Below are 24,424 nucleotides of genomic sequence, written 5' to 3'. Positions count from 1 at the left end.
TTTCCTTGCTCTCTGGTGTACACTCCTGCACTGGAGAAAACTGAGCCAAAGTACTTGCTTTCAGGGTTGCACATGAATTTTCTCTCATGTGCCCCATCTGGTCTGGCTTCCAGTAGGGACAAAGGTTTATTGGCTGCTTGATGTGGCACAGGGGCATTTCTTATCCCTGTTGTGTAATGCCTCTTTTCCCTAAACTCCCTCTGCCTGGCTGCCCCTTCTGCAGAGTTATCTGGGGGACAAGCCCTGCCTGGGACATTGCTCCGTTACAGCATGATCCTGCTTCCCCCTCTTGGAGGGAAGGAGCTGTGCAGCCCAGCCCTGCTTGGGCTTTGTGCACCTCTAGCACTGCCTGAGTTGGAGGGGAGGAAGGAGTTAAAGAGGCCTCCACCGAGGTGCCAGGAAGTCTGGAAACACTTTAAGGTTGTCCTGCCCTGAGCGGCAGCAGCTCCAATTACTTGAGGCCAAGTAATCTGGGCTCAAAGAGGGGCCTCCCACATCCAGGGCTCCAGAGCAGGAGAATAGGGCTTCAGCAGGGTGGGAGGGGGCTCTGCCTGCCCTCCCAAAGCACGGGTTCTGTGGAGCATTGCTCAGCTCCTGTCTGCTGCACAGCCAGGCTCCAGTGAGCCCAACCCTGCAGCAGCAGGGCAGGACAGACAGCAGCCACAGCCAGGTGTGTTTTGCTGCAAAGATTTAATACAAACCTGATTCAAAGTACAAGCACTAGTGTAGTGTCCCTGCCACCACAGCTGGACAGAGCCAGCTCTGCTCCCCAGTCCCCAGGGAAGCAGAGCAGAGCATTGAGCCCGGCACTGTCACCCCACAGGCAGCTGTCTGGTCCTGCAGCGTTTGCTCCTCCTCCAGTGCCAGCTCCGTGTCCCGAGGGAGCCACTGCTGCAGGCTACACAAGAGAAGGGAAGAACCGGCCCACCTTCCTCGGGGTTGGCCCCTGCCTGCGTGGGGAGAGATGAGTCAGGGGTACAAAGCGAGCTCCCCTGGGCCCCACCCACGCCCGACAGCACTCACGGGGGCCGGCTGGCCTTGCCCACGCAGCTCCTCAGGGTGCTGGGGAGGCAGCAGGTGCCAGCTGGGCTCAGCTGGTCTGACCTGCGCTCCGGAGAGCCAATGGGCTGGAAGAAGGGTCCTGCAGGACAGATTGGGGACAGCTATCTCACCCCAGCCATGGACACCAACACCTTTCAAGGAAGCCGAAGGCCATGATGGATGGGGGCTGGGGCTCCTGTGCTCACCACGTTCACTACCTCCCAGGACTGCCACTGGCACCAGGTTCTCCTGCTCTGTCTCCACAAAGCCTCTCCAGAAGCTGGGTGGCAGTGAAAGGAGTTGAGCCACCACCTGGGCAGAGAAAGGTGTAGGATGGGGACACTGGCAGTGCCCAGGGTGCACCCCACACCTCAGGGCCCCCTCACCTTGCACTGCCGAGGCGTGTCCTCCATGATGGCATGTGGTGTGGGGTTGGCTGAGCTGTATCCCACCAGTGTAGGGCCAAACACACGGGACAGGTTGAGCACATCCATCTTGCAGTCAGGGCTGTGTGACACCCTACAATGGGGGAACAGAGGGTGTGTGCATGCTGCCCAGCTCAGGGGCTCCTCATCCGCAGCTTCCCTGCTCTAAGTCACAAAGCCTGGGTGAGGGGCAGAGAGATGGGGAGATGGGGACAGACCTGTGCCTGGATGAGACACTCACCTGAGCAGGTGCAGCATGAGGAAGGCCAGGGTATCCCTGTTGGCTGGGGGCAGCTTGCTCACCACATGGCGCAGGGCTGTGTCACTGGCAGCATCATCCGGGATGTCTGTGGCGGTGCCAGGGAGCAGTGTCAGGGGAGAAGCAGTCCCTTTCCCCTCCCTCACCTTGGGACCCCTGCTCACCAGCAGCCTTCAGGAAGGCAGGGCGGAGGCTGAAGGTGACCAGCGGTTCCTTGAGTCCCCGCAGAAAGTCCTTGAGCACCCCGCACACCACGTGGATGTCAGTCACAGTGCCGAGGGCAGGCAGCGCTCCCCCGGCCCGCAGCAGCTTCTGCTTCCACTCCCGCACCAGCTGCTCGGCACCTGGCACCCGGTACAGCCCTGTCTGGGGCACAAGGAGAAGGGCTCAGCCCCTGGGAACCACAGCACTGCCACCTTCACCATCCCAGCCCCTACCTCTGTCAAGCCTCGTTTCTCCACCTCGGTCACACACTGCACCACCAGCGTGGGCACCAGGGGCGGCGTGGAGGGCGCGAAGTCAGCCAGCACACCCTGGGGAGAACAATGCCAACCTGCGCTGTGCCCACCAGCCAGGCCTGCAGCCACGGTGGGCAGAGGCTCAGCATCCTAGGGCCAGTAGCCCTGAAGCCTCATAAGGATGTGGAGAGGCCCCCCAAGCACTGGTGTGATGCCCCCTCACCTCCTGGGGCCAGGTGTGGTGCTGAGGCCTGGGCGTGCAGAGGCTGGGGCACTGCTCCCGACACTTGGTGTGCAGCAGCAGCTGGCACTGGCAGCACTTGATGGCAGTCTTCCCAAAGCGGATACGGGAACCACAGACACCACACGGCTCAGGGCGGATCACCTGGAGAGGGGGAACAGGATCAGGGGCTCCCCTTCTTGCAGATACCCAGTAACACTCCTTTAACTTCCCCCAGCCAGGTCCCACTGTCTCCATCCATTCCCTGGCAGGTGGAGCTAAGGGGTTGGGGAATGTAGGACAGCTTTGCCCTCCCACCTCATAACTGTCCCCCCTGCCCACCTCCCCAGAGGAGAGAGAGGCTGGGTCACGCACCGTTTTGGAGGTGAACTTGTGCTGGACTGCTGGGAGACTCCGTGGGGGTGAGGGGAAGGGGGCTGGTGCTGGCTGTCCCACTGAGCTGCCCTCAGTGTGCCTCTCCTGCCCCGCAGCACGGGAAACCGGATCTTCACTGGTGCCCCAAACTGTGGTCAGCTCTGCAGAGGGAGGAGGCTGTGGGGGGACACCTGAAAGGCAAGCCACTCCATCTACCAGCTAGGATGTGAGGAGGCTTCCCACCTCCCAGGGAATCTCTGCACGAGAGAGTGGCATCTGGCATGTCCAGAGGGCCCCAGTACCTCCATGGTGGGGACAAGCATCCCCAACAGATCCCCTCCCTCTCCTGTGACAGCAGCACCTTGAGGCTGGTCCCATACCACCCATCAAACCCCTCCTCAGCCCTTCCTGTGACCTGCATGTGCAGAGACACGATGTCCCTGGCGAGAGCAGCGTTGAGGCACCAGAACAGCAGGCAGGAGGTTGTCAGCAGGGCCTGGGACCTCAGCAGGAGGGGGCACAGAGAGGACACTCACCTGCCAGAATGGGACACCAATAAGACATGTGACTGCAGCCCCACAGTTCTCCAACATCTCCCACATGATCACTGGTCCACCTGATCCCCATCCCTGTGCTCCTGCATAGCCAGTGATGCTGCCACCATGGGAACAGGGGGATGCAGGCTTCAGGACAGTGGTCCAGCATAGCCAGGGATGCTGTCCCCACTGGGACCAAGGTGATACAGGCTGAAGGACACAGGCACCCAGAGGAGACAGCTGAGCTCTGTCCCCACAGCATCCACAGGGCTGAGGGCTGCAGCATTGCCTTCTGGCACTGGGAAAGCCCCTGCACCCCATCCCTGCCCAGGGCACGCTGGGGTCTCTACTCACGGCATTATGGGGTACCACAGAAGAACGGTGCCGCTTTGCCATCACCACAGGGCCCACCTGAGGGGCCAGGGACACACGCTGGAAACAGAAGACAGTGTGAAGAGCAGGCAGAGATGCTCCCCTCCCTGACATACTCCCCAGAGTACCCAAGCCAAGTGGCCTCAGCCTAGCAAAAAGTCCCAGTCTCAGCTACTCCCCAAGCACTGCCTACCCCACACCAGGCAGGGTGGGGACTGAGGCTTCCCCACCAGGTGAGAGCCAGCGCTGGGGTTGGGGAAAGCCAGGTCAGGCCTGCAATGCAGAGGTGTGAGCAGAGCGGGGTGCGGGATGCCCGCACATGGTGATGAATTATTGAGGAGCCCAGCTGGGTGACGGTGGAGCGTAATGGAGTTTCTATTGATCGTGGGAGGTTTGCCGAGAGACGATGCTCCCAGCACAGCATCAATAAATTAAATTCCCTGCCAGACTCCTTGCAGCCTCCTGTACTGGGACGGAGGAGTATCTGGGTGTCCTCACCTTGCATGGCACAGGGCCAGCACCCCAGCCTGGGATGCACACTGAGGGACCCAAAGGGCACATTGAGGGAGCGTGATCAGAGCTGGGGGATCCTCACCCACACAGAGGCACAGATACCACCTCAACACCAGCCCTCAAAACTGCCACATCCCAGCATCTCCTCATACCTGCCTGTCCGGAGCTTTGCGCTTCAGGGTCCGCACCAGTGTCATATCAACATCCTGAAAGGCAGCAGGGAGTCTGGGGCTGCATCAGGCCAGGGGCATCCCCAGCATTCATCTCCAGCTCTGATAGCAGCCCACCCCTAACCATGGATATACAAAGGAGCTGTGCCACTGCAGAAGTGGGGCAAAAGGACCCCCTCACTATTGGGGTAAGCCCTGAGACTGACAGCCAAACACTTCTTACCACGTCATCCTCAGTGCGGTCATAGCTGATATCCGAGTGGGACAGGAGGGACTGGCACGACTCGTCCACTGCAGATGACCTGCAGAGTGAGTTCAGCTGGAGCAATTCCCCCCTCACTGCTGGGAGCCCACAGCTGATGCCTCTGCAGAGTCCAGGCACTTCCTTGCCCAGCCAGCTCCTCAAGCCCAGCAGGGATGAGGGGGAGAGGGGCACAGCCGACCCCAGGGCTGCCCGAGGGCTTGGGGTGAGGACCTGCTCACCTCCTGCCCGGTGCCAAGGCTGCCCCAAGGCGCCGGCCAGCCAGGGCACTGAGAACAGAGCACTGCTCCCTGCTCAGTGCCTCGCTGCCCCATGGTTCCCGCATCAGCAACTCGAGGACCAGCTGAAGTTTTCGCTCCTGCAAGTGAAACGGGGTGGTGGTGAGCAGGCTGAGGGCCCCCCAGCCAGCCCCGCATGGTTCCCCTGCGGCCAGTCCCCGACCTGCTTCTCCAGCTCAGCCTCTGCCCGGTGCCGCTTCTTCATCTCCACCTCCACCTGGTTTCGGGCGTGCTTGAGCTTCACCTCCAGCGCTGCCCGCTCGGCCTCCACACGGGCCAGCTGCTCGCGGGCACGGCGCCCGTCCTGCTCCAGCCGGCAGCATCTCTGGCGTGTCGCCTCAAAGCACCGAGCGATCCGGATGCAGTCTGGGCACAACAGCGGCGGGTGGTCACTCGGGACGGGGGGCCAGCCCCCAGCTTCCCCAGACCGCCCCGGCGGCAGAGACGAGGGTGCCGGTGTGCCCCGGGACGAAGGGTTACACACACCCACCTTCCTCCACGCTGCCGCCGAGCTCCAGGAGCTGCAGCCCGTGCTCCAGCCGGGCCAGGAGCTGCCCGCAACGCTGCCGCAGCATCCCGCCGCCCGGGCCGGGATCGGGGCCCCGCAGCCGGCACCCCCTTTGCACGTCTCCAGCCGCAGCTCCGGCCCCACGCTTTCCGCCGGGATACCCCGTGGGGCCTCGGGACGGCGCAGGCGAGGGGGCGAGGGGCCCTCCCGGCCGGCCTATGTGGGCCGGGGTCCGGGGTGGAGCCCGTCCCGGCCCCGCCTCCGCCTCCCGCCGCCACAGGGCTCCCACCCACCGGCCTGGGGCAGCATTCCCGGGATCCCAAGGCGGGGGATGCCCCGGGGTGCGGGCGCAGCACTGGCTGCAGGGCTGCGGGGCAGGGTGAGGGTTGCCTTTGGGGGCAGGGGATGCCCAGGCTCTGGGTGTACCTGATGAGAGCACTTAAGGGGTGCACAGGCAGTGGGTGCGGGGAGCTCGGGGCGTGCAGCGGCATCGGGGGGACCAGGGGGCGTGAGAGGCGCTGGGGGTACAGGGATGCTGGAGGGGGCACCGCTTTGCCACGCCCGCATCCCGGGACCGGCGCGGGTATGCCAGAGGAGCCGATGTCCTTGTCCGCTGTCCCCCGCGCTGTGTCCCGCACACCGAGCGGCGGGCGGGGATCCCCCGCGCCGGCTCTCCCGGCCTGGCCCGTGTCCTGCAGATGGAGCCACCTCCCCGCAGCACAGCCCCGTCGCTGCACGCCTTGCCCGTGCTCTGCCCGGGGTCCCTTGCCCGGCGGTGCCAGGGCTGCCCCCGGCCCGTGCCCCTCCCTGCCGCAGCCCCGGGCCCTGGCGGCGCTGCTTTCTCGCAGGAGAGTCGGGGCAGGGTGCGGGGGGCGCCGGTGAAAGGCAGCTCCCCCTCCCCGGTGCCTGTCCCGACCTGCTACGAATACCGGGAATAGCAGCGGGGCAGGCGGCAGGGCTGGGCGTGCAAGTCCCTGCACACACACACACACACACACACACACACACAGAAATATTCATGAACAGCTCGCAGAATCCTCTCGGGCCTTCACTCCCCCCAGCTGACACTGAGCTGGAGAAGAGGTTTTGCACCCTGTGGACACACAGCACAGCACCAGGTCCATCCCAGCACCTCGGTGACTCTTGGGAGTGGCTGTGGGCTCAGCAGGCTCCTCTGTCTATGCCAGTCCCTCAATGAGAGCCTAGATAGTGACAAGAAAGGGGTATGGGAGAGTACTATTGCATGCCAGGGATGTGTCTCAGGCACTCAGTGAGAAAATAGCTGGGATCTCTACAATAACTATAGGGCTCGTGTCACTCCAAGGGCTGAACCTAATCAGCATTTGTGACCAAGGTTATGTGGCACTGGGGACACTGGCCACGATGCTGCTGGATGGGTGCTGCTGCCTGGGCTCCAGACAGTGCCAAGGCACGGTCCCCCTTTGGGACAGAGACCACTGGGGGCTGCGACAGGCTGGGAGCACCCTGGCAAGGCTTTGCTCCATCCTGTGCCAGACCATGGGGAACAGAGGGTGCCTCTCTGCAAAGCTCCTTCCTCCCAAGGTTGAATATGAGTCAGGTTTTGGAGCGACTTTAATTACTACTGGATCGATAGGCTCAGCATGGCCGAGCAAAATCCAATTGCAACCCCGGGGGCCTGCCTGCTCAGCCCTTCCTGCCCACTCAGCCCTCCCTGCCTGCCTCTGGGGAGGCACGTGCTCCCTCCCTGTGGATGCTCCTCAATCCCACTGGCCCAGCACCCAGCCAAGGGGGTAAGACCCCATCCTGCATATGCAGCCAGCACTGGGCCTGCTCAGCCCTAGCAGGGGACATGCATTCCTGGAGCAGGGCAGCAGGTGGAGATACCCCAGCCTTGCCAGTGCTGCCCATGAGAACACACACACACACCCCTGAACCCTTTTCCATACTGAATGCATGGAGCAGGTCTGTGGTCCTGGACCACCTTGACCCTGGGCACAAGAACCCTCAGAAGGGCAGAGTGGCCTTGGCAACAAGCAGACATCCCCTCCTATGCGCAGGGATGGGTGGGGGGCACTTGCCACCTATCCTGTGTCCCCATCACCGCCTGCTACCCCCTCCTAAGCCACCCTGGCTTGGCCAGGTACTGCATAAATAGCTGTTTGTGTCTCCACTCGGCCCCTGCGTGGGAAATAATATCGGCTGATGGAACATAATGCCCTGCTTCACATGTTCAATTTTATCATTTTCCAAGGCAGGCAATCTTCGTTTAAAGCTGAATGGGTTGGGGAATGTTAATGAAGCGCTGGCGCTACTCTGCACCGCGCTTTATCTCTTGGAGAATAATTTGGGTGAGCTCGGAAATAGAGTTCCCAGTCCCAATTCAAGTGGCGGCAGCACCGCATGCCGATAAAAGCGTAATTCCTGGCCAGCGCGTGGCCCTGAATACATGACAATTTAACTCCTGGAGCCCCGCTGGGAGGTGCTGCCTGCAGCTGCCTGCTGCTGCTTTGTGCCCCTGTGCCCTGCGTGCCCACACCAGCATGGGTGCTCGGCCCTGGCAGGATGCCGTCTGTCACTCCCACTCAGCCCAGCCACAGAGCAAAGCATGCACACCTGGGAGGAGAGATAAGAGGGCTGGAGCTGGGCTGGAAGAAATCAGTCTCCCTGGAGAGGCAGGACCCCACAGGCAGATCCACGGGGTGCTCTGGGGTTGGGGTTCTCTCTGCTGGGAGAGGGATGTTCAGGCACTGAGAGAGAGGGATGATGAGAGGGAAGGAGGGAGGGGCTGGGCTGGGGAATAGGCAGGAGGGAGAGAGGTCCAAGGGAGCATCACATCCAGACAGACTGGCAGAGCCAGGTGGGTGCTCATGGGCCAGGGGCACATGGTTGAGGGAAGGACTCCCCCAGGAGTCCCCCTAGGCCCTGGTGATCATTGAGGGGAGCAAAGATAACTTGCAGAAGGTGTTTGCTGGACCTGGAAGGAGAAATTCAGGTTAGCAGGAGCAAGCAGCCTTGGCTGCAAAGAGAAAGCCTTGCATGGTCTTCCTGACTTTCTCTAAGCCCGGCCGTGGTCTGTCTCCAGCTCTCTCCAGCTGTGCTCTGGCAGCAGTTCCTGCACAAGGTGATCCTCGGGTCCTGCCTGAACTTCACTGTCCTGGACCCAGCTCCTGTGGCCTTCAGAGGTAGTGGGTGGGTGTTCCCAGGGCAGCACAGTACCCTCAGAGCAATGGTGCCTCACATCCTCAGCCACCTCACCCTGAAGACACTGGGAAGGCGGTGTCTTGGCTACTGAAGGGCCAGCAGGGCCTCTTGGGCACAACTCTGGGCCCTCTCTGGTGGGGCAGTGACAGACCCTTCCCCTGGGAATGAATGGGGCGGGCAGGTTTCCAGCACCGTTAATCAGGGCTGCAAGAGCCAGGATTAATGTGCACTCCAAGGCTCTCCAGTCCCAGCTGTGATCCAGCCCTCTGCTCTCAGCCAGAGCCGCCTCCACGCGCTGAATTATCAGCCTGAGTAATTAAGTGGAGAGCTTTGTTTTAATGCAGACATCTGATGCCTTCACACCGAGGAGCACAACAACTGTCGCGGGTGTTTATGCTCCGTGCAACACATCTGGCTCACGGGGAGAAAATCCATCTCCACCGCTGCGCGAGATTAAAGGCAACGCAGCTCAGGAACAGAGAAAGGGAAGCACAGCTCTGCAGCCAGCATGGTGGGCAGGTCCCATCCCCCTGTACCATCCCACGGGGTCCCTGCACCCCGCTGGCAGGAGGCTCTGGCTCAGGGCTGCCCGGCAGAGCAGGCGTCACCTCCGCGCCTCGGCACGCAAGGCAGCACAATGCGCCGCCAGATGAGGGATAATTACGAGCTCGGAGATAAATGGAAATAGGGCAAAATAAAACATGGGTTTATCGGAAGTAGATGGTGCCTGGCTCACCTGATACCTGCTCCTGATAAGAGAACTGGCTGTTGGAGGAGGAGGGGTGCAGATCTAAAAGCAGCCACTGTGCCATGCAGAAAATTATTGCTTTGCACAGATTAGGGGATTAGCACCAGTGCAAGGAGCTGGAAAGAGGCTGGTGTGGGAAGAAGCCAGGCTGTAGAGAGAGGAGATAGCATGCAAGGGAGCAGATCCTGCTGGGACCACTGTGGATTCGCCTCATTTAGTAGCTTCCTCTGCTGCCCCAAAAATGGGGGCTGTGAGGAAATCTGCTGATGCTGCACAAACACAGATCTCCTCTCTCTGCTTGGCCCCTGAATCACTGTGCTTTGTTCATCACACCCACTTGAGATGTCTGACTAGTTTCATGGATTTAGTGCTTTTCTTATGGGGCAGCCTGACACTGAGGTGAGCTGTGCTGTCATGAGCCCTTTCTCTGCAAGCTTACCCCAGCATCTCATGATCCCCAACACTTTGTGAGTGCTGCCAGTGGAAGGATTCCCTCACTCGCTGCCCGTGGCAGGGCTTTTTCCATCAGAGAGCTTGCCATTGCCTCCCATCGTCAGTGAGGGGAGAGGAGACTCCAGCTGGGAGTGTAACTGCTGCATGTGGCGCTCCCAGTGTGAGCATCAAAGGAACCCCATTGAGAAAAACTATCTTAAAGAAAAAAGCTCCAGGTGGTTTCCAGCAAAAAACACACTCTGGGCTGCTCCCCCACTGAGAAAAACATGTCAAAATTTGGCAGGAGACCTCTGACCCTGATCTAGTCTAGAAGCAAATGCCATTGTGGTTGAATGAAGCTGCCTTGCTGAGGCTCATCTTACTCCCTGAGGTGTTGAGCAGTCGGGGCTGGTGCAGCTCTGCTCCCCAGAAGAGCTGCCAGTTGGGATCGTGTGCTGGAATACGCTGTGCCTGGACACGCACATACTCCAGGGGCTTTGGCAAAATCTGGCAACACAAACAGAGCAGGAGGTGTTTGAAGGAGCGGCACAAAATCATCCAGCTCTATGGCAGCCTGGAGTAATTTGAGGCTGGGAAATGTGAGCTGGAGCAGCAGGGGCCACACAGCCACCTCAGGGCAAGCAGGCTGATTTATTGCCTGCATGAGCCAAAATTGCAGCCCATGCTGGGGGGAGAGGCAGGACCAGAGCCCCTGCCTAGAGAGGCTCATTGCAGAGCAGCAGAAATGCCACGCTTAGTAGGCACATGGGAACAGCTTGAGACATCCCATCCAGTCATGCCTGGCTGGGCATGACTGCTACCCACGCTCAGTGCCTCCTCCCAGCCAGAGCTCTGCAAGCAGAGCCCATGGCAGGGGCGGATGAGCCCTGAAGCAGCCTCAGGCATGGGGACATGGTGGCCCCAAACCAGTGCAATGGGGACACTGGGCTGGCTATGGGCACTGTTCCATAGGGATGCATCCGGATTATCCATGTGTAACACTGGTGCTCCTGTCACAGCCACCCCTGGAGGCAGAGCATGGAGCAGAAGCTGCAGCACATTCACCAGGATGGGAGAAGAGGGGCTGCCCTGCTGGCACTGCCATCTCTGGTGGCACAGGATGCACCATGCTCCCCTTGTGCCCAGGGCCACCCCATCTGCCTCACCTCCTCAGCTGCACCCAGCCCAAGTCGGGGATGGCTGTCCCCACCAACTGGAATTAGTTTCCTGAGATGCTATATCAAATGCTTTAATAAAAGCCTGATATTTCATACCTCTTGTCTCTTCACTATCTATTTATTTAGCAATTTTACCCAAAAAAATGCTATGAAGATGGACTGGGTAGATTTATTCTGTGTGAGCTCCAAGCATATCTTTATTGCTCCCTGTTCCCTTGCCCTCGAGGTCCTCAGCAGCATTTTTCTCTTAATATTTGCTCTATTATGTTACCAGGGATGAAGCTCTGTTGATGGGCAGTAATTGCCTGAACTACCCTGCCTTCCTGTGATGAAGATTGGTACCTTACCAGCAGCTGCCTCCCTGCTCTCCTGTCCTTCATCACAACATTATTGACTAGGAAAGTTCATTAATGAGACTCCTAATGACTGCAGCCGTGCCAGCCCAGCCCACAATGCTAACCTCTCCCATGTTTTGCCTTGGTGGCTGCTTGTAGGAGGAGGCATTGCAGGATGTTTTCTAGATGTTTTCTGCATCTTTGGAGCCATGTGGGCAACTGAGCCATTTCTAAAACCCTGCTGATTCCCTTTGCCAGAGGATGCTGTCCCTGCCTGGGCTCTCACTCCCCTTGTTTTTAGGAACCAATCCCTCCATGCAGGCTGTGCTGCCCAGACAGTGAAGGGGAGGTCGAGGTCAGCAGTGGTTGAGAGGTTTTGGGGGGTCCTGGGAGCGTTCCTGAGGCTGCTCTGTCCTGGTGTTTGCTTTGCTGCCCACTGTCCCAGTACCAGCAGCCAAGAGCCAGGCTGGCATCCAGCCAGGCATGATGCCGGGATTAGGCACTGCCTCCTACAAATGAGCTGTTAATTATCATAATCTGGTAATTGAGAAAAATCTAATTATGCAAAGCTAATGGATTTAAAGCTGTGCTGGGGAGCACAGGCCAGGGGAGCACAGCTGGGCAGGGCCAGTGTTGCCTGCCCATGGCTACAGACACCGCCAGCGTCCTGCAGTGCCTTTTGCTGCACTCTGAGGCTCTGTGGGTGCCCAGCCAGGGCCAAACATTGCAGGAGAGAGCCCAGTTCTCCGGCTCCCCTCCAGCCCCACTGGGCCTGGGAAACTCCTCTTCCCTGAATCTGAGCATCCTTACCTCTGATTTCCCCACCACCTCTCCTGGGAGGCTGGAGAGCACAGCCTGCTGTCCCAGCTGGTGTGCCCTCCCTGGCCTCACAGACACAGCTCTGCTCTGCGCCTCTGCTCTGCTCCTGACAGCAAACTGGGGCTGGGGGATCTGCTCACACAGGTCCTGAATGGCGAGCCCAGTAAGAGAAAGCAGCATCTTTTACCAGAGCAACTGAGATTGTTCAGAAAGGGACACAAGCTTTTGGGTACACAAGGCTTCTCAGCACTCACAAGCAACTGTTTCTTTCAGTTTCAGCGCTGGCCTCATAAAAGATTTTGCATCTTCCTGTGCACTGTGAAGGTGAGGGATGCTGAGTGGGGCTGGCCTCTCCACCATGTCAGACGTCCTGGCCTTGAGGTAGCACCATACTAGAGAGCCTGGCATTGTCCTGTAGTGGCATGCAGGTGGTGCCAGCACCTGGCATGCCCCTGAGGTCTGTGTCACTGCTCCCATGTGCTCTGCCACCCCTCACTTTTGCCTGTGCTCTTTCAGCTTTTGGGGATCCCAGAGGAGGTGTTTGAGTCCAAGGGCACAGGAGCTGTGGCAAGAGGGACACCTGACATCTTGGCCCCTTGGCCAGCTTGATGAGCTGTGCTTCAGAGCTGGTGCAGAGCTTGGGGCTCTCCCACATCTCCATGCCAAAGGCAGGCTGACCCCCAACACAAGCTTGGCCAGGCATCTTTCCTGAGCCCAGGGCCATGCAGCCCTGCCCAGGTGGCATCTACATGTCCTGGCGGGGGAAAATGAGGAATTTGCCTGTCTCCCCCTTCCCTGGGGAACCCACACTAAGTGCACGGAGGGGGTGGAAGTGGAAGCAGAACTCCAAGTAATTGCCCACAATCCCGGGGGACAGGCAGTGAGAGTGCCCTGAGCTTTGCAGGATGTTTCTGGCGCTGGCTGCAGCTCCTGCAGGATGTGGTGATCGCTAAGTACATCTGCGATCTCGGCACTCAGCGAGCTTCCCGCTCGGGGCAGGGTGCGGGCGGCACCGGTCCCGCCCGGCTGTGCCGCACATCGCAGCCGCCCCGCCCGGGGCCGGCACGGTCCCCCACGCCTGGAACCTGCTCCGGCACCTCGGGCTCGGCGCGGAGAGCAGAGCCGGCCGGCAGCATGTGGCTGGAGGAGGCTCAGCGGCCTCCCGCACGCATCTGGGCTCACCCCTGGCCCTCTGCAGCCCTTCCCGCGGGGCACTGCCGGGACAGGCAGCCGGCACGCAGTGCCCCAGCCCCACGGCAGCCCCCGTGCAGCCTGGAGGAGTTTGCCAGCCGTTCCACCCTCCACGGCATCCATCACATCTTCCGGCACCGGCGCTACACCGCCCGCAACTTGCTGTGGCTGCTGGCCTTCCTGGGCTCGCTGGCCCTCCTGATCCACGCCTATGCCAACTGTGTGGGCTTGTACTTCCAGTACCCCCACAGCACCCAGCTGGAGGAGGAGACGGAGCACAACAAGATCTTCCCCGCCGTCACCATCTGCAACCTCAACCCTGTCCGCCTCTCGCAGCTCTCCAGCCACGACCTGTACTGGGCAGGGGAGATGCTGGGGCTCCTGGATAGCGCTGGCCGGCCCCTGGTGCCAGAGAGCCCCGAGAGGAGCAGGCTGGAGGCTCTGCTGGGGACGCTGGCCACGAGTGAGGAGGAGAAGAGCCATCCCTTCCACCTGGAGGAGTTTTATGAGCGTGCGGGCCACCAGCTGGAGCTGGGCGAGATGCTCGTCCGCTGCACGTTCGCCAAGGGGGACTGCAACAGCAGCGACTTCCAGACAGTGAGTGGGACATGCTGGGGGCAGGGAGGGCTAGGCATGGCCCCTGGGCTGGCACTACAGCCTAGTGCACTGCTGTGGTGCTGATAAGGAGATCCCAGTCCCCAGTGACTAGGGATCAGGGAAAGGGAAAGATGTCAGGCACCAGTTCTGGTGGACTGTAAGACCTTGGGTTTGCTGGGGCTGGGGCAGAGCCCATGCAGAGATGGGGTGCACGAGGCTGGGCTGGGGGGGGCTCTGGCAGTGCTTGTGCTGTGAAGCCAGGCTGAGAGGCACTGAGAAAGGGTGGGCTGGGGGCCCAGCCTTGGGATTGGCATAAACTGGATCAGCCCCAGCAGAGGCAGGCTGTGACCCGCGGCCTTCACCAGCCTGTCTGGCAAGCCTGGCTCCTCACCTCTGCCGTGGGCTCTGGGGGAGAGCCAGGCTCCTGAGGGCTTGCAAAGGGAGGGGAGGTAAATCCGGGCCTGGAGGGTTTTAGTAGGGAACAAAGCATATTCCCTCCTGGCAGAGCAGGTACCAGGAGATGAATCCAGGCAGTAGAGTAAGTGAGCAGAGGAAGGCACAATCCTGCCCTTCCAGTCAGCATGGGGACATACCTGGGATGTGGGCACAGGGAGGTAGCTGAGCCCCTGGTGTTATCAGAGCCAGAAGAGGTAAAAAGCTCATGGAAGTCCCACTGATGGACACCACACAAGTGCTCTTGGCATAGGTTTGTGGGATCTCAGTAGGGCCGAGGGTTAGGGAGAGCTACAGCCCTGGCCCAGGGCTCTGAGCCCTCCTGGGCTGGGGACAGCTGACACACAGGGGAGTAGCGGGCAGGACTCTGCCAGGCCAGTGCCCACACCAATGATCCTGCCAGCCCTGCCATCCCACTGCCCGGCGGGCACCCTGGGGGCTGCAGCCTCTCCCGGCAGAGCAGGAGTGCCCACTGCCACTGGCTGTCCCTGCTGGCAGCTGCTCCAGCTTGGCACATGCAGGGCTGTGAGCTGGGAGGGTCTCTAATCTAGCATGACGCCTCTGCTCATCGCCCTAATGAGAACAAAGCGGGGCTGTCACACTGGGCCCTTCCAGCAGGTGTCAGGCAGCTAGCGGGGACACAGCCGTGTGCAGGAGGGCAGGGCTGGGCAGGGGGGACCTGGGTGAGCCATGGGGGCCGTGGCTGCTCCCACAGGACTCCCGCCACTGTGCCACCCTCCACAGCCTTCCCACGGGCTGAGAGACTCTGGTGCCCAGCGGGTGTGGCTGGGTGAGCCCAGGGCGTCAGGCAGGCTTGGGTGGGACGCAGGCAGGGCAGGGGCAATGCCCCAGTGGGAACCATCCCTTCCCTTCCCTTCTTTCCTCTTTGCTCCTGAGTCAACATCGGAGGATTACTGGGCTGTAAACAAGGGGATCAATGGTGCTGATGGGAACATTTCCTGGTAATAGCTCCGGCCTGTAAAACACAGCGCAGGGGGAGGAAGGGGAGGCTCTGCTCTCTCAGCATTAACCCTTCCCACCCCTGCACTGGCTTCTTGGTGCCTCGGCTGGGATCACTGTGGCTGGGCTGGACGGTGCCTTGGCTTGGGCAGGCACTCATGGTAAACCCTGTCAGAGGTGTGATGCCAATCTGGCAGTATTGGAGGAGGCAGCCTGACCTCTGTGACTATGGCTGGGCCCTGCTGCTTGGAGATGCCTGTGAAGAGGCAAGTGTCATCCCAAGGAAATGCTTCCAGCACTGCTTGGAAATGTTAAAGCCATTGTAGAAGGATGCCCAGCTCTGATCTGTGCATGGGAAAGCAAAGCTGCTACAGGTAAGTGCAGAGGTGCTCAGAGCAGCTGTAGCATCCCCTGGGTGCGTAGGAGAGCAGAGAGTGCCATCAGCCCTTCTTGGCAGCCCAGACTGCAGCGCTTTGGACAGGTGAAAAGGTTTCCTCCTGCTGCTTGCAGGGAAGGATGCCCAGGTAAAAGGTTTCTTTCGACATCCTCGAGCATCTGCCTGAGCACCTCTACTGTGGATCTCAGCTCTGCCTGCCCTTCTCACCACCACCCCTCCAGGAGCAATAGCACCCAACTGGCCCCAGGCTCAGGCCCCAGACCAGTCTGAGCTCACTGCCCTTCCCATGCCACAGCTCACTGCCAGCTGCCCTGCTGCCCACCTCCACACACAGGCAGCCCTGAACACACCAAATCCCCTTCTCACAACCTGTGTGCCATTGCCCAGCATCCGTGCTTGTGTGTGCCCAGAGGCACTCCTGCCTTGGCAGGACTCCCCATCACTGGTGCTGCCCTGTGACACTGTCCTGCTGTCACAGCCACACTGCTGAATGCCCCAGGCTGTCTCTGCAGTGTGGTGTTTGCAGGGGTCCCAGAGTAAGGGAAGAGACGAGAATCTGACTCCATGTTTCTGATGGCTGATTTATTATTTTATGATATATATTATATTAAAACTATACGAAAACAATAGAGGAAAGGATTTCATCAGAAGGCTTGAAAGGAGTGGAATGACAAAAGCTCGTGACTCTCAGACAGTCCGAGCCAGCTGACTGTGATTGGCCATTAATTAGAAACATCCAACATGGACTATTCAAAGATCCACCTGTTGCATTCCACAGCAGCAGATAATCATTGTTTACATTTTGTTCCTGAGGCCTCTCAGCTTCTCAGGAGAAAAAATCCTAACAAAAGGATTTTTCATAAAATGTGTCTGTGACACTGCAGCCTGAGCAGGACAGAGGGTGACGAGTGCCTGGCACTCGAGCGGATGCCTGCATCCTCTGTGGACACAGGCTGGTCGTGGTGCCCTCTGCCTGCCCTGCTTGGGGCTGGCAGGTAAATGTCAGCCTATTTTTATCTGCTCCCCCATAAGGCAGCTGTTCCTTCCATCCAGATGAGCAGATGTGCCTCCATTTTCCATCCCACTGGGGAACAAGGTTAATCTCCCTGATTTCCCTTCCACGCTTCCTGGAGCTGCCCTCCCTGGCTCCGGGCAGCGGGGATCAGGGGCTAATCCTCCCGGAATGAGTCAGGCTGCGCTGGGCTCTCGGCAGCACAGCACGGCGGCTCCCAAGGGCAGCACCTGCTTGGTGACAGCCGGCTCCCCCTCCAGGATGGCAGGGCTGCCTCCTCTCGTGGCTCAGCCAGGCTGTGTGGGGCCAACCTGGTTGCAAAAAGTGGAGACGGCACTGGGGTGGGGCAGATATGTGCCGTGGGATTTGCACAGCGCTGGTGGGGCTGGGCACACAACACCTAGAGGAAAACTCAGGCAGCACTGAACGGCACCAATGCATCGTGTAGCCAGCAGGACAGGTAGTGGAGCTGCATCTGGAACACTCCTGGTGTAATTATAGCTGCTTCCAGTGGTTTTCTCGGCCAGCAGGGTGCAAGGCACGCCGAGGGGCGGGCGTGGTGGCCGAGCCCCGCTCTGAGTGATGGTGTGTGTAATAGCAGGGCTGGCAGGTAATAGCAGCCTGGGAGTCCATCAATAATGCACTATCTGATGGATGCCGCCCTTCCCTCTCCTGGCACAGCCCACAATTAGCTACAGCAGTGCTTGCCACTCTCCCCTCTGCGCTGGAAAGGGCCTGGTGGGGGTTTTGGCTGGAGCAGGAGGTATCTGTGCAGGTCTTCCAGGTAGCCTCAGCTTCACTCCCACCTTCATGCATCACACAAGAGCAGATAGTTTAATATTCTATTAATAGTTTTACCCCCTTAAATTATTGATCAAAATTTACAGCCAGAGCTGCCAGCTTCAGGGATCAATGTGGCACCCTGCATAGTGGATTGGGGGCAGAAGGGAGGCAGGAGAGACAGCTGGGCAGGCCAGGGATGGTGTGGGGCTGGGCAGGGGGGCAGCACGGTGTGGGGCCCTGGGAGCCCTGCTCACCTCCTGACTCTGCTCAACTCTCTCAGAATGACGTGCTCAGTGCTTCTCCTCCGTGAACAACCCAAGCCCTTCCCTCCCAGCTGGCAGTGCCAGCGGGCCCTGGGCAGCCGGGGGGGACAGCAGCGCTATCTCTGCCACCCAGCCGTGCCTGCGGGAGCACCTGTGCCCCAGCTCACCTCTCTGAATTATTTACATCTTCCCCGGGTGCTGCAGGAAGATGATAACATCGGAACTGGGGAAGAATGGGAAGCTGGAGGCATTGGGCAGCTGGTGGGGAGCAGCTCCTGCCCCTCCTTAGGGTCTGTGGCAGCGTCCCTTTGCGGCCAGGCTGGCCTTGGGGACAGGAGTCACCTCTCAGGAGCAGCTGGCATGGGACTGTGACCCTGGAGCTGGAGAGGAGACATGACAGCACAGGAGAGGCGTGTGTTACCCTTGCCACAGCAGCCAGGACTGTCCCCGAGGGTGCAGGCAGGGACCCGAGGCAGGCAGAGGTGTCGGGGCAGCCAAGGTGCCCCAGCGTGGGGGCGGTGAGGCGGAGGGCGCAGGTGGGTGGCCCCCGGCCCTCTCGAGGCTGATTGCAGATCCGCCTGGCAGGGGATGCGGAACCTGCCGAAATAGCGGATTTAATTATCTCCGCGGAGCAGCGGGAAACCAGCGAGCAGGGAGGGGGTGCGGGGACACGGCGCTGGGGCGGCGCAGCAGGGGAGCACTGAGGGCTTGATCTGGCACGGCTGTGTGTGCCCCACGCCGCCTCCAGCCCCACAGCGGCTCCTCAGCAGCGCCATGCCAGGAGCCCCCTGCCCGCTCCTCCTGTAGGAAGGACGCAGCCCCGTGCTGCAGAGCAGCCCCCTCTGTCTGTCCCCACAGGGCTGGGGACCCCTCAGCCGTGCGCCCCCTGCAGCCCCCTCCCCAGCCCCGGCCCTGCTCAGTATGCTGCACGCTCCCTCTGGGCACTGGGCAGGAACTCTTCATTTCACACATCATTTCCTGCTGCTGCTGCAGAGCCACCTGCAGCCCCATCCCCGTCCCCCCCCGGCTGCCCCATCCCCATCCCCTTGGCATCAGCCCCCAGCTGGCCCTGGGACTGCTGCTGCACGCTGCTGTCCGTGTGCCCTTGGCACTGCCCATGGCCATCGCACGCTGTCCCCTGGGACCCGCTCCTTTGTCACCACCTGCCGTCCCCCTCCGCTCAGCGCTAATCCTTGGCACGGTGCCTCATCCCCTCCGCACCGCTCCCTTATCACTGACTGCCATCCCTGTGCCCTTGGCTCCTCCAGCCCCTCTCTGCCCCCTTGGCCCTTCTCCTTTCCAAGGGGTGCTCCTAGGTGCCAACCCAGCCAGACTCCCCCTGCCTGCTCTGCTCTGAGCCCCAGCCAGGAAAAATTCTGCTTTTCTCCCAGGAGATGGGCCCTGGCATCCCCGCCAGCCTGGACCCGGGGCGCTCCTTGCTGCACCAGCTGCTGCAGCACCGAAGGGTGCCTGGCCCCCGGGGCCCGCGGGTCCGCAAGGGTTAACAGGCAGGGGCTGGGGGGTGAGGGAGCAGCAGGAGCCACCAGCAGTGATCAATACGGTGTGCTGGAGCCGCGCACAAATCGCGCCTCGGAGCCATAAATCTCGCTCCCGTCACATGCGATGAGGATGAGCAGGGAGCTCATCTCCCGGCTGCGGGGCCGCTCCTCCGACAGGCGCTGCCGGGGGAGCACACCCGGCCCGGTGAGAGCTGCACACCCGGCCCGGTGGGAGCTGCACACCCAGCCAGGTGAGAGCTGCACACCCGGCCCGGTGGGAGCTGCACACCCGGCCCGGTGGGAGCTGCACACCCGGCCCGGTGGGAGCTGCACATCCGGCTCGGTGGGAGCTGTGTCCCTGCCCCACCGGGCACCCCACGGTCCTCACACTGAGGGCTGGGTCAGGGGTGGGAGGCTGGCACCTCCCAGGGTTGGTACAGCCCGGTTGCATCCATGAGGAGCACTTTTGTGGGAGCAGGCATGCGGATTTATCCTGGAGGCCAGGATGATGGACCGGCTCTGGGCAGACATCCTGAAGCAGCTGAAGCCCCCCTGGCTCTCTGGCTGCTCCTGCCAGCCACCTGGGATGAATGACCCAGGGCGAGTGAGTCACCTGCTGGCTCCCTGGCCTTGGCCACACTGGCAGCAGGGCCTGGCAGCAGCACCCCCTGCACCTCCTCACCCTCCCCTTGGCACAGCAGCAGGGCTCTTGCTGCTCCCCTTTCTGCAGGGGAAGGGCCCTGAGGAGATATCCAAGGGCTTGGGGAAGAACAGACAGCACAAGACACATGGCAGGGTTGCCAATAGTGATTCCAGTGCTCTGTGTGTCCCCTCCCAAGCCAGATGCCAGGTGACCCCCATCCAAGCAGCGAATGCTCCAGGCAGGCTCGCACTACAGGCATGTGGCAAGCAGCCTGCTACTGGCATCTGGCCGGGATCAATTTAATCTCTCCAATCCAAGGAAATCCAGCTTATCCAGAGCTGGAAAGCACCAGTGCCTGGAGCAGCAGGCAGGCAGGTGGGCAGGTAGGCAGGCTGCACCCACAACCCCATTCCATGACCCTGGCCAGGCTCCAGCTGCCCCAGGTCTGTCATTTATGGGAGCTGTGGCGAGGCCAGGGCTGCTGTGTGCTGGCAGGCTGCAGCCCAGAGCATCCCTCAGATGAGCCAGCTGATGACCCTATGGCCAGAGAAAGGCATATATGCTGTCACCCGCACCAGTGCCTGTGAGCCCAGAGGCTCTTGCAGCCTCCAGCCTACAGTGCAGGCAGCACTGGGCAGTGGTGCCCTGGCCAGGGCAGGAGCAGGACGTGGCACTGGGTGCTGCCCAGGCCCCAGCAGAGGACAGGATTGGCTGCTGAGGGCTGGCAGCCATCCCCATCCTGCCTGAGAGCCTGGATTGGTGTGGTGCATCTCTAGCCCAGTGTGACATCAGCCATGGCTGAGGCCCTGGAGCAGGCAGGGGTGGATGCCAGGAGGTTCCTCACCAGGATCTCCCAACCGAGCTTACTGTGCAGTCAGCAGCTGAGCTGGCATTGATTTATTGATCCAGCATCCATAGGGGTGGCAGCTGGGAGGGGCTCAGGCTTTGATCAGCCTCCTGCAGAGGAGACAGGCATCAAGGGCTGATGACTGGGCAGCAGGGGCCCCGCTCTGGGACAACGGGGAAACCCGGCTGCTGTCTCGGTGGGCATGGCCTGGGCTGGGGGCCTGGATGCTCAGGTAGCCACAACTCACACCCACACCTTTTCTGGTGCTGCTGGGGAGGGGAAAGGGCTGGCAGGAGCCAGGGAACCCCTAAATGATGCTGAACCCCAGGCAAGCAGGGGTGCCACAACAATGGACAGACAGCTTCTCTCCCGTCTGCTGGCAGCAGTGTTTCTGCCATTCCCAGCAGAAGAAGCAGACCTGGCTTCAGCTGCATTCTGGGGTACAACAGGCGATGTGGGGCACTGTGGGCCCCATGGCTGTGCCCAGCTCTGCCCTGAAGCTAGATGGGCAGGAGAGGTGAAGGGAGCAGGGCAGATGTTAGTGCAGCTGCTGTACAGGGGTGACAGGTGGGATAAACGATCCTGGGTTCTCCAGGGGCCAGTAAATTAGAATCAATAGGAAGCAGGAATAATTTATTTGTTTGACATCGCCTGTTAATTAACTGGGCTGATGAGTGTGATGGGGAGTGGCAGGAACCCTTCCACCTGCTCATTTGGTACCTTTCCACAAGGGCTGGGAATGGCATGGGGGAGTTCCATTCTCAGTAGGCCAGCATCCATCACCACCCACAGGACAGGGGCAGGAGGGGACAGCGTGCCAGAGCTCTTGGAGATGGCCTGACCAGCTGTGGCAGGGCACAATGTGGGGAAGGCTGAACATGGGGGTGCTGCATGGCCTGTAGGCCAGCAGTGCACATGGTTCCTGCACGGTCCCCTTGCTCAGTATTTCCTCCAAGTACAGGCACTGCTAGGCCTTGGCTCCTGCACCTCCCTGGCTGCTGCAGCTCTGGTGTGGCCCATGTGTTTGCCTCACCAGCCAAGCATGCCTGCACCCAGGGCTGCCTCTGCAGGCTGCCTCCACTGCTGCCCTGTCCCCAGCACAGCTGGTGGCTGCACTGGCAGGGTCACTGCCTTGGCGCTCCTCCACGTGTTGTCCACACTCCCAGCACACATCCTTGGCTCTGCCTTGCCTGCATCCTGCCAGGCTCACAGGAATCCTTGGCAGCCCCGTCAGGAATGGCTGCAAGCACAACTGGCTGGGGATGTGTGCCTGGGCAGTGCCACCCTCACCAGGGCACGGGCACAGAGGTGTCCCCAGCTCCCCGCTGGCAGGGTGCTGGGCTGTCCCTGCTCCACAGGCCTGCCTCAGCCCCAGGCAGCACCGTCACCTCCCTCTGTTTTTTTTTAAAAGAATAACATTTCTGCTAAATACTTTAATCAGATTAGTAGCAGTGTGTCTGCAGTGCTGTTAAATCAATGCTCCCCAACACATCTCGGCGGCTAGAAATCAATTACTGTTTAAGCCGTGCCTTGGTCCCTGGCCTGCGATCAATATGGGAGATGTATTACTCTCCCAGAGACTTTCCCACTAAAAACCTTTCATTTGTATAACAGGAGCTCAGGCAAAGTGCTGATGCCCTCCCTTCCCACCTGCCCCTCCAGGACCAGGCAGCCCCATCCCAGCTTCACCCTGCTGGGGCCAGCTGGCTTGGAGACTGTGTGACACAGGATTAGGACAATCCCTGCTCCAGGAGGGGATGTGCAACACTGGGTCAGCACAAAGTGTGCGAGACTGGGTCCTGCACATGATGGGGTGGCAGGTTGGAGACCCACAGGCAGGGTTGCGTGTCTAACCTGTTCCAGTGTGGCTGAGCCCTCTGCCAGCTCCAATGCCCACTGCCTTGGCTTCTGCCCACCACTGCACCCCAAGCAGGACACTGCCAGACCCGTGCATCCCACAAGGAGGGTGTGACCCCTACCCTATATGCCCCTGTCCAAGAGCTTTGCCCCTCTGTAGACCCCTCTCAAAGGGCTTTTTCCCCCCTCCTCCAACTTTGTCCCATAATTTGGAGAGTGATTTCCATTATTCATGATAAGGATCTTTAATTAGCTGTGAATATTAATGACTTACTCTGTAATTAATCATGCTTTGCATGCTGGGGGGCAGCTCCTAGCACCACCTTGGCTAAGTATGGGTGTCTCCAGCAGAGGCAGCAGCCCCAGGGTCTCACCCCATCCCAGGCCAGCACCCCCACCCACCCCATGGGTGAATCTGGCCCTCCATAAACACACTGGCAGCTTGCATTTGGGCACTCAGCCCCACACCCCCAGGCCAGGGCTGAGGGGTGCTGAGGCACTGAGGGGCTGCTCTAACCCTTCTCCCTGACCAGATCCTGCTGCAAGGCTCACAACCTGGGCTGTGCTGGGATCATACCTCCTTACCCACTCTGAGGGTGCCTGTGAGGAATGGAAAGTGGCTTTTGGTGTATCACCTGCTCTTCTGCCCTGTGCAGAGTGCTCTGGCAGGCTCCAGGCTGGGTCCTGCTGGGGCTGCTGGGCCAAAGCCCTGCGGGGCAGCTCTGCATTGCCCAAATCCACCTCACCCCTACACAGCTGCAGGTGCTCTGCCTGAAGCAGACAGGCACCATCCTTCTTGCAGCTCCCTGCCCTCTCTGCCCGCCTCTCTGCACATTACCTCTCAGCCTCTGCTCCCAGGGAATTTATGCAGTCCCAATCTTGCCTGGTCGTCCCAAATTTGGTTCTAGCATTGTCTGTACTGAGGAGAAACTGAGGCACCGGGGCTGGTAGTGCAGGGATCACTGCCTGTGCCCATCCTGACATGGAAGCGATGTCCCAGGTGCCAGGTGGGAGTGCCAGGTTGAATGTCCCAGGTGGGAGTGCCAGGGTTGGATGTCCTAAGTGGGAGTGCCAGGGTTGGATGTCCCAGGTGCCAGGTGGGAGTGTCAGGGTTGGATGTCCCAGGTGGGAGTGCCAGGGTTGGATGTCCCAGGAGGGAGTGCCAGGTTGGATGTGCCAGGCGTGTGGGTGACGGATGGCGAGCGGAGGCGCCCGCTGGCCACTGGAGGCTTCTGCCTGCCTGCGCCGAGCGCTCCCACGAGGGCAGAGTTTGCTTAAAGAGAGACAGATTTAACTATTTCCATTACAGCTAAATGATGAGCCCCATAAACTTTATGGCTCCACGCGCATGAGAGCGGCTCTAATGGCCTTCGCCATCTGGAGGAGATGGCTCCGTGGGGGACCTGCCGCCCGCTGCCCGCCCACGGCCAGGGCCTGCACGCAGAACCAGAACCTTCCCTGCACCAGCACCAGGACTGGCACGGGGCTGCCAGCACCTGCAGGTGGCACAGTACCACTGGCTGTGTGTGTGGGGCTGCCTGTGTTTGGCCCCGATGTGATCCTGCTGTGGGGCACTGAGCTGTACCTGCAGGTGGCCCTGGGGTGGCCCCACACTGCAATGGGGTGTGGGAGAACACTCCTGGGTGCCTTTTCCTCCCATCCTCTGCCCCACAACTCTGCAGGGGCAGGCTGGGAGCTCACTGTGGTCCTGCCTGCACCTCCAAATGCTTCCAGCACATTCCCTGTCACTCCTCTGCTGGTACAGTGCTGCAGGATTTGTCACAGGTGGGCACAGGAAGAGTGCCCAGCA

General features: G+C 60.4%; 1 protein-coding gene across 1 annotated transcript; it reads right to left on the bottom strand.

Annotated features, from left to right (window-relative positions):
• Positions 1 to 673: 673 nt before the first annotated feature.
• Positions 674 to 5,586, bottom strand: LOC132075601 (rac GTPase-activating protein 1-like). The gene is made up of 16 exons (XM_059476183.1): positions 5,400 to 5,586; positions 5,073 to 5,275; positions 4,853 to 4,989; positions 4,593 to 4,671; positions 4,352 to 4,405; positions 3,669 to 3,746; positions 3,194 to 3,314; positions 2,779 to 2,969; positions 2,407 to 2,568; positions 2,163 to 2,258; positions 1,890 to 2,091; positions 1,708 to 1,813; positions 1,428 to 1,560; positions 1,248 to 1,353; positions 1,024 to 1,141; positions 674 to 950 (listed from the first exon to the last, which is right to left on the bottom strand). The coding sequence occupies exons 1-16, from the start codon at positions 5,482 to 5,484 to the stop codon at positions 899 to 901; spliced, it is 1,923 nt and encodes a 640-aa protein (XP_059332166.1). The 5' UTR covers positions 5,485 to 5,586; the 3' UTR covers positions 674 to 898.
• Positions 5,587 to 24,424: the final 18,838 nt, after the last annotated feature.

The sequence above is a fragment of the Ammospiza nelsoni genome, chromosome 7 (assembly GCF_027579445.1).
Source record: "Ammospiza nelsoni isolate bAmmNel1 chromosome 7, bAmmNel1.pri, whole genome shotgun sequence".
Classification (NCBI taxonomy): domain Eukaryota; kingdom Metazoa; phylum Chordata; class Aves; order Passeriformes; family Passerellidae; genus Ammospiza; species Ammospiza nelsoni.
The sequence above is the reverse complement of the archived record's forward strand: the minus strand, read 5'-3'. Positions and strand labels throughout refer to the sequence as shown.

Coding starts and splice junctions, on each gene's coding strand:
- LOC132075601 (XM_059476183.1), bottom strand. CDS start 5,484: ATGCTGCGGCAGCGTTGCGGGCAGCTCCTGGCCCGGCTGGAGCACGGG. Junction 4,990..5,072: donor AGGCTGAGCTGGAGAAGCAG/GTCGGGGACTGG, acceptor TTTCACTTGCAG/GAGCGAAAACTTCAGCTGGT. Junction 1,354..1,427: donor ACACGCCTCGGCAGTGCAAG/GTGAGGGGGCCC, acceptor TTCTCTGCCCAG/GTGGTGGCTCAACTCCTTTC.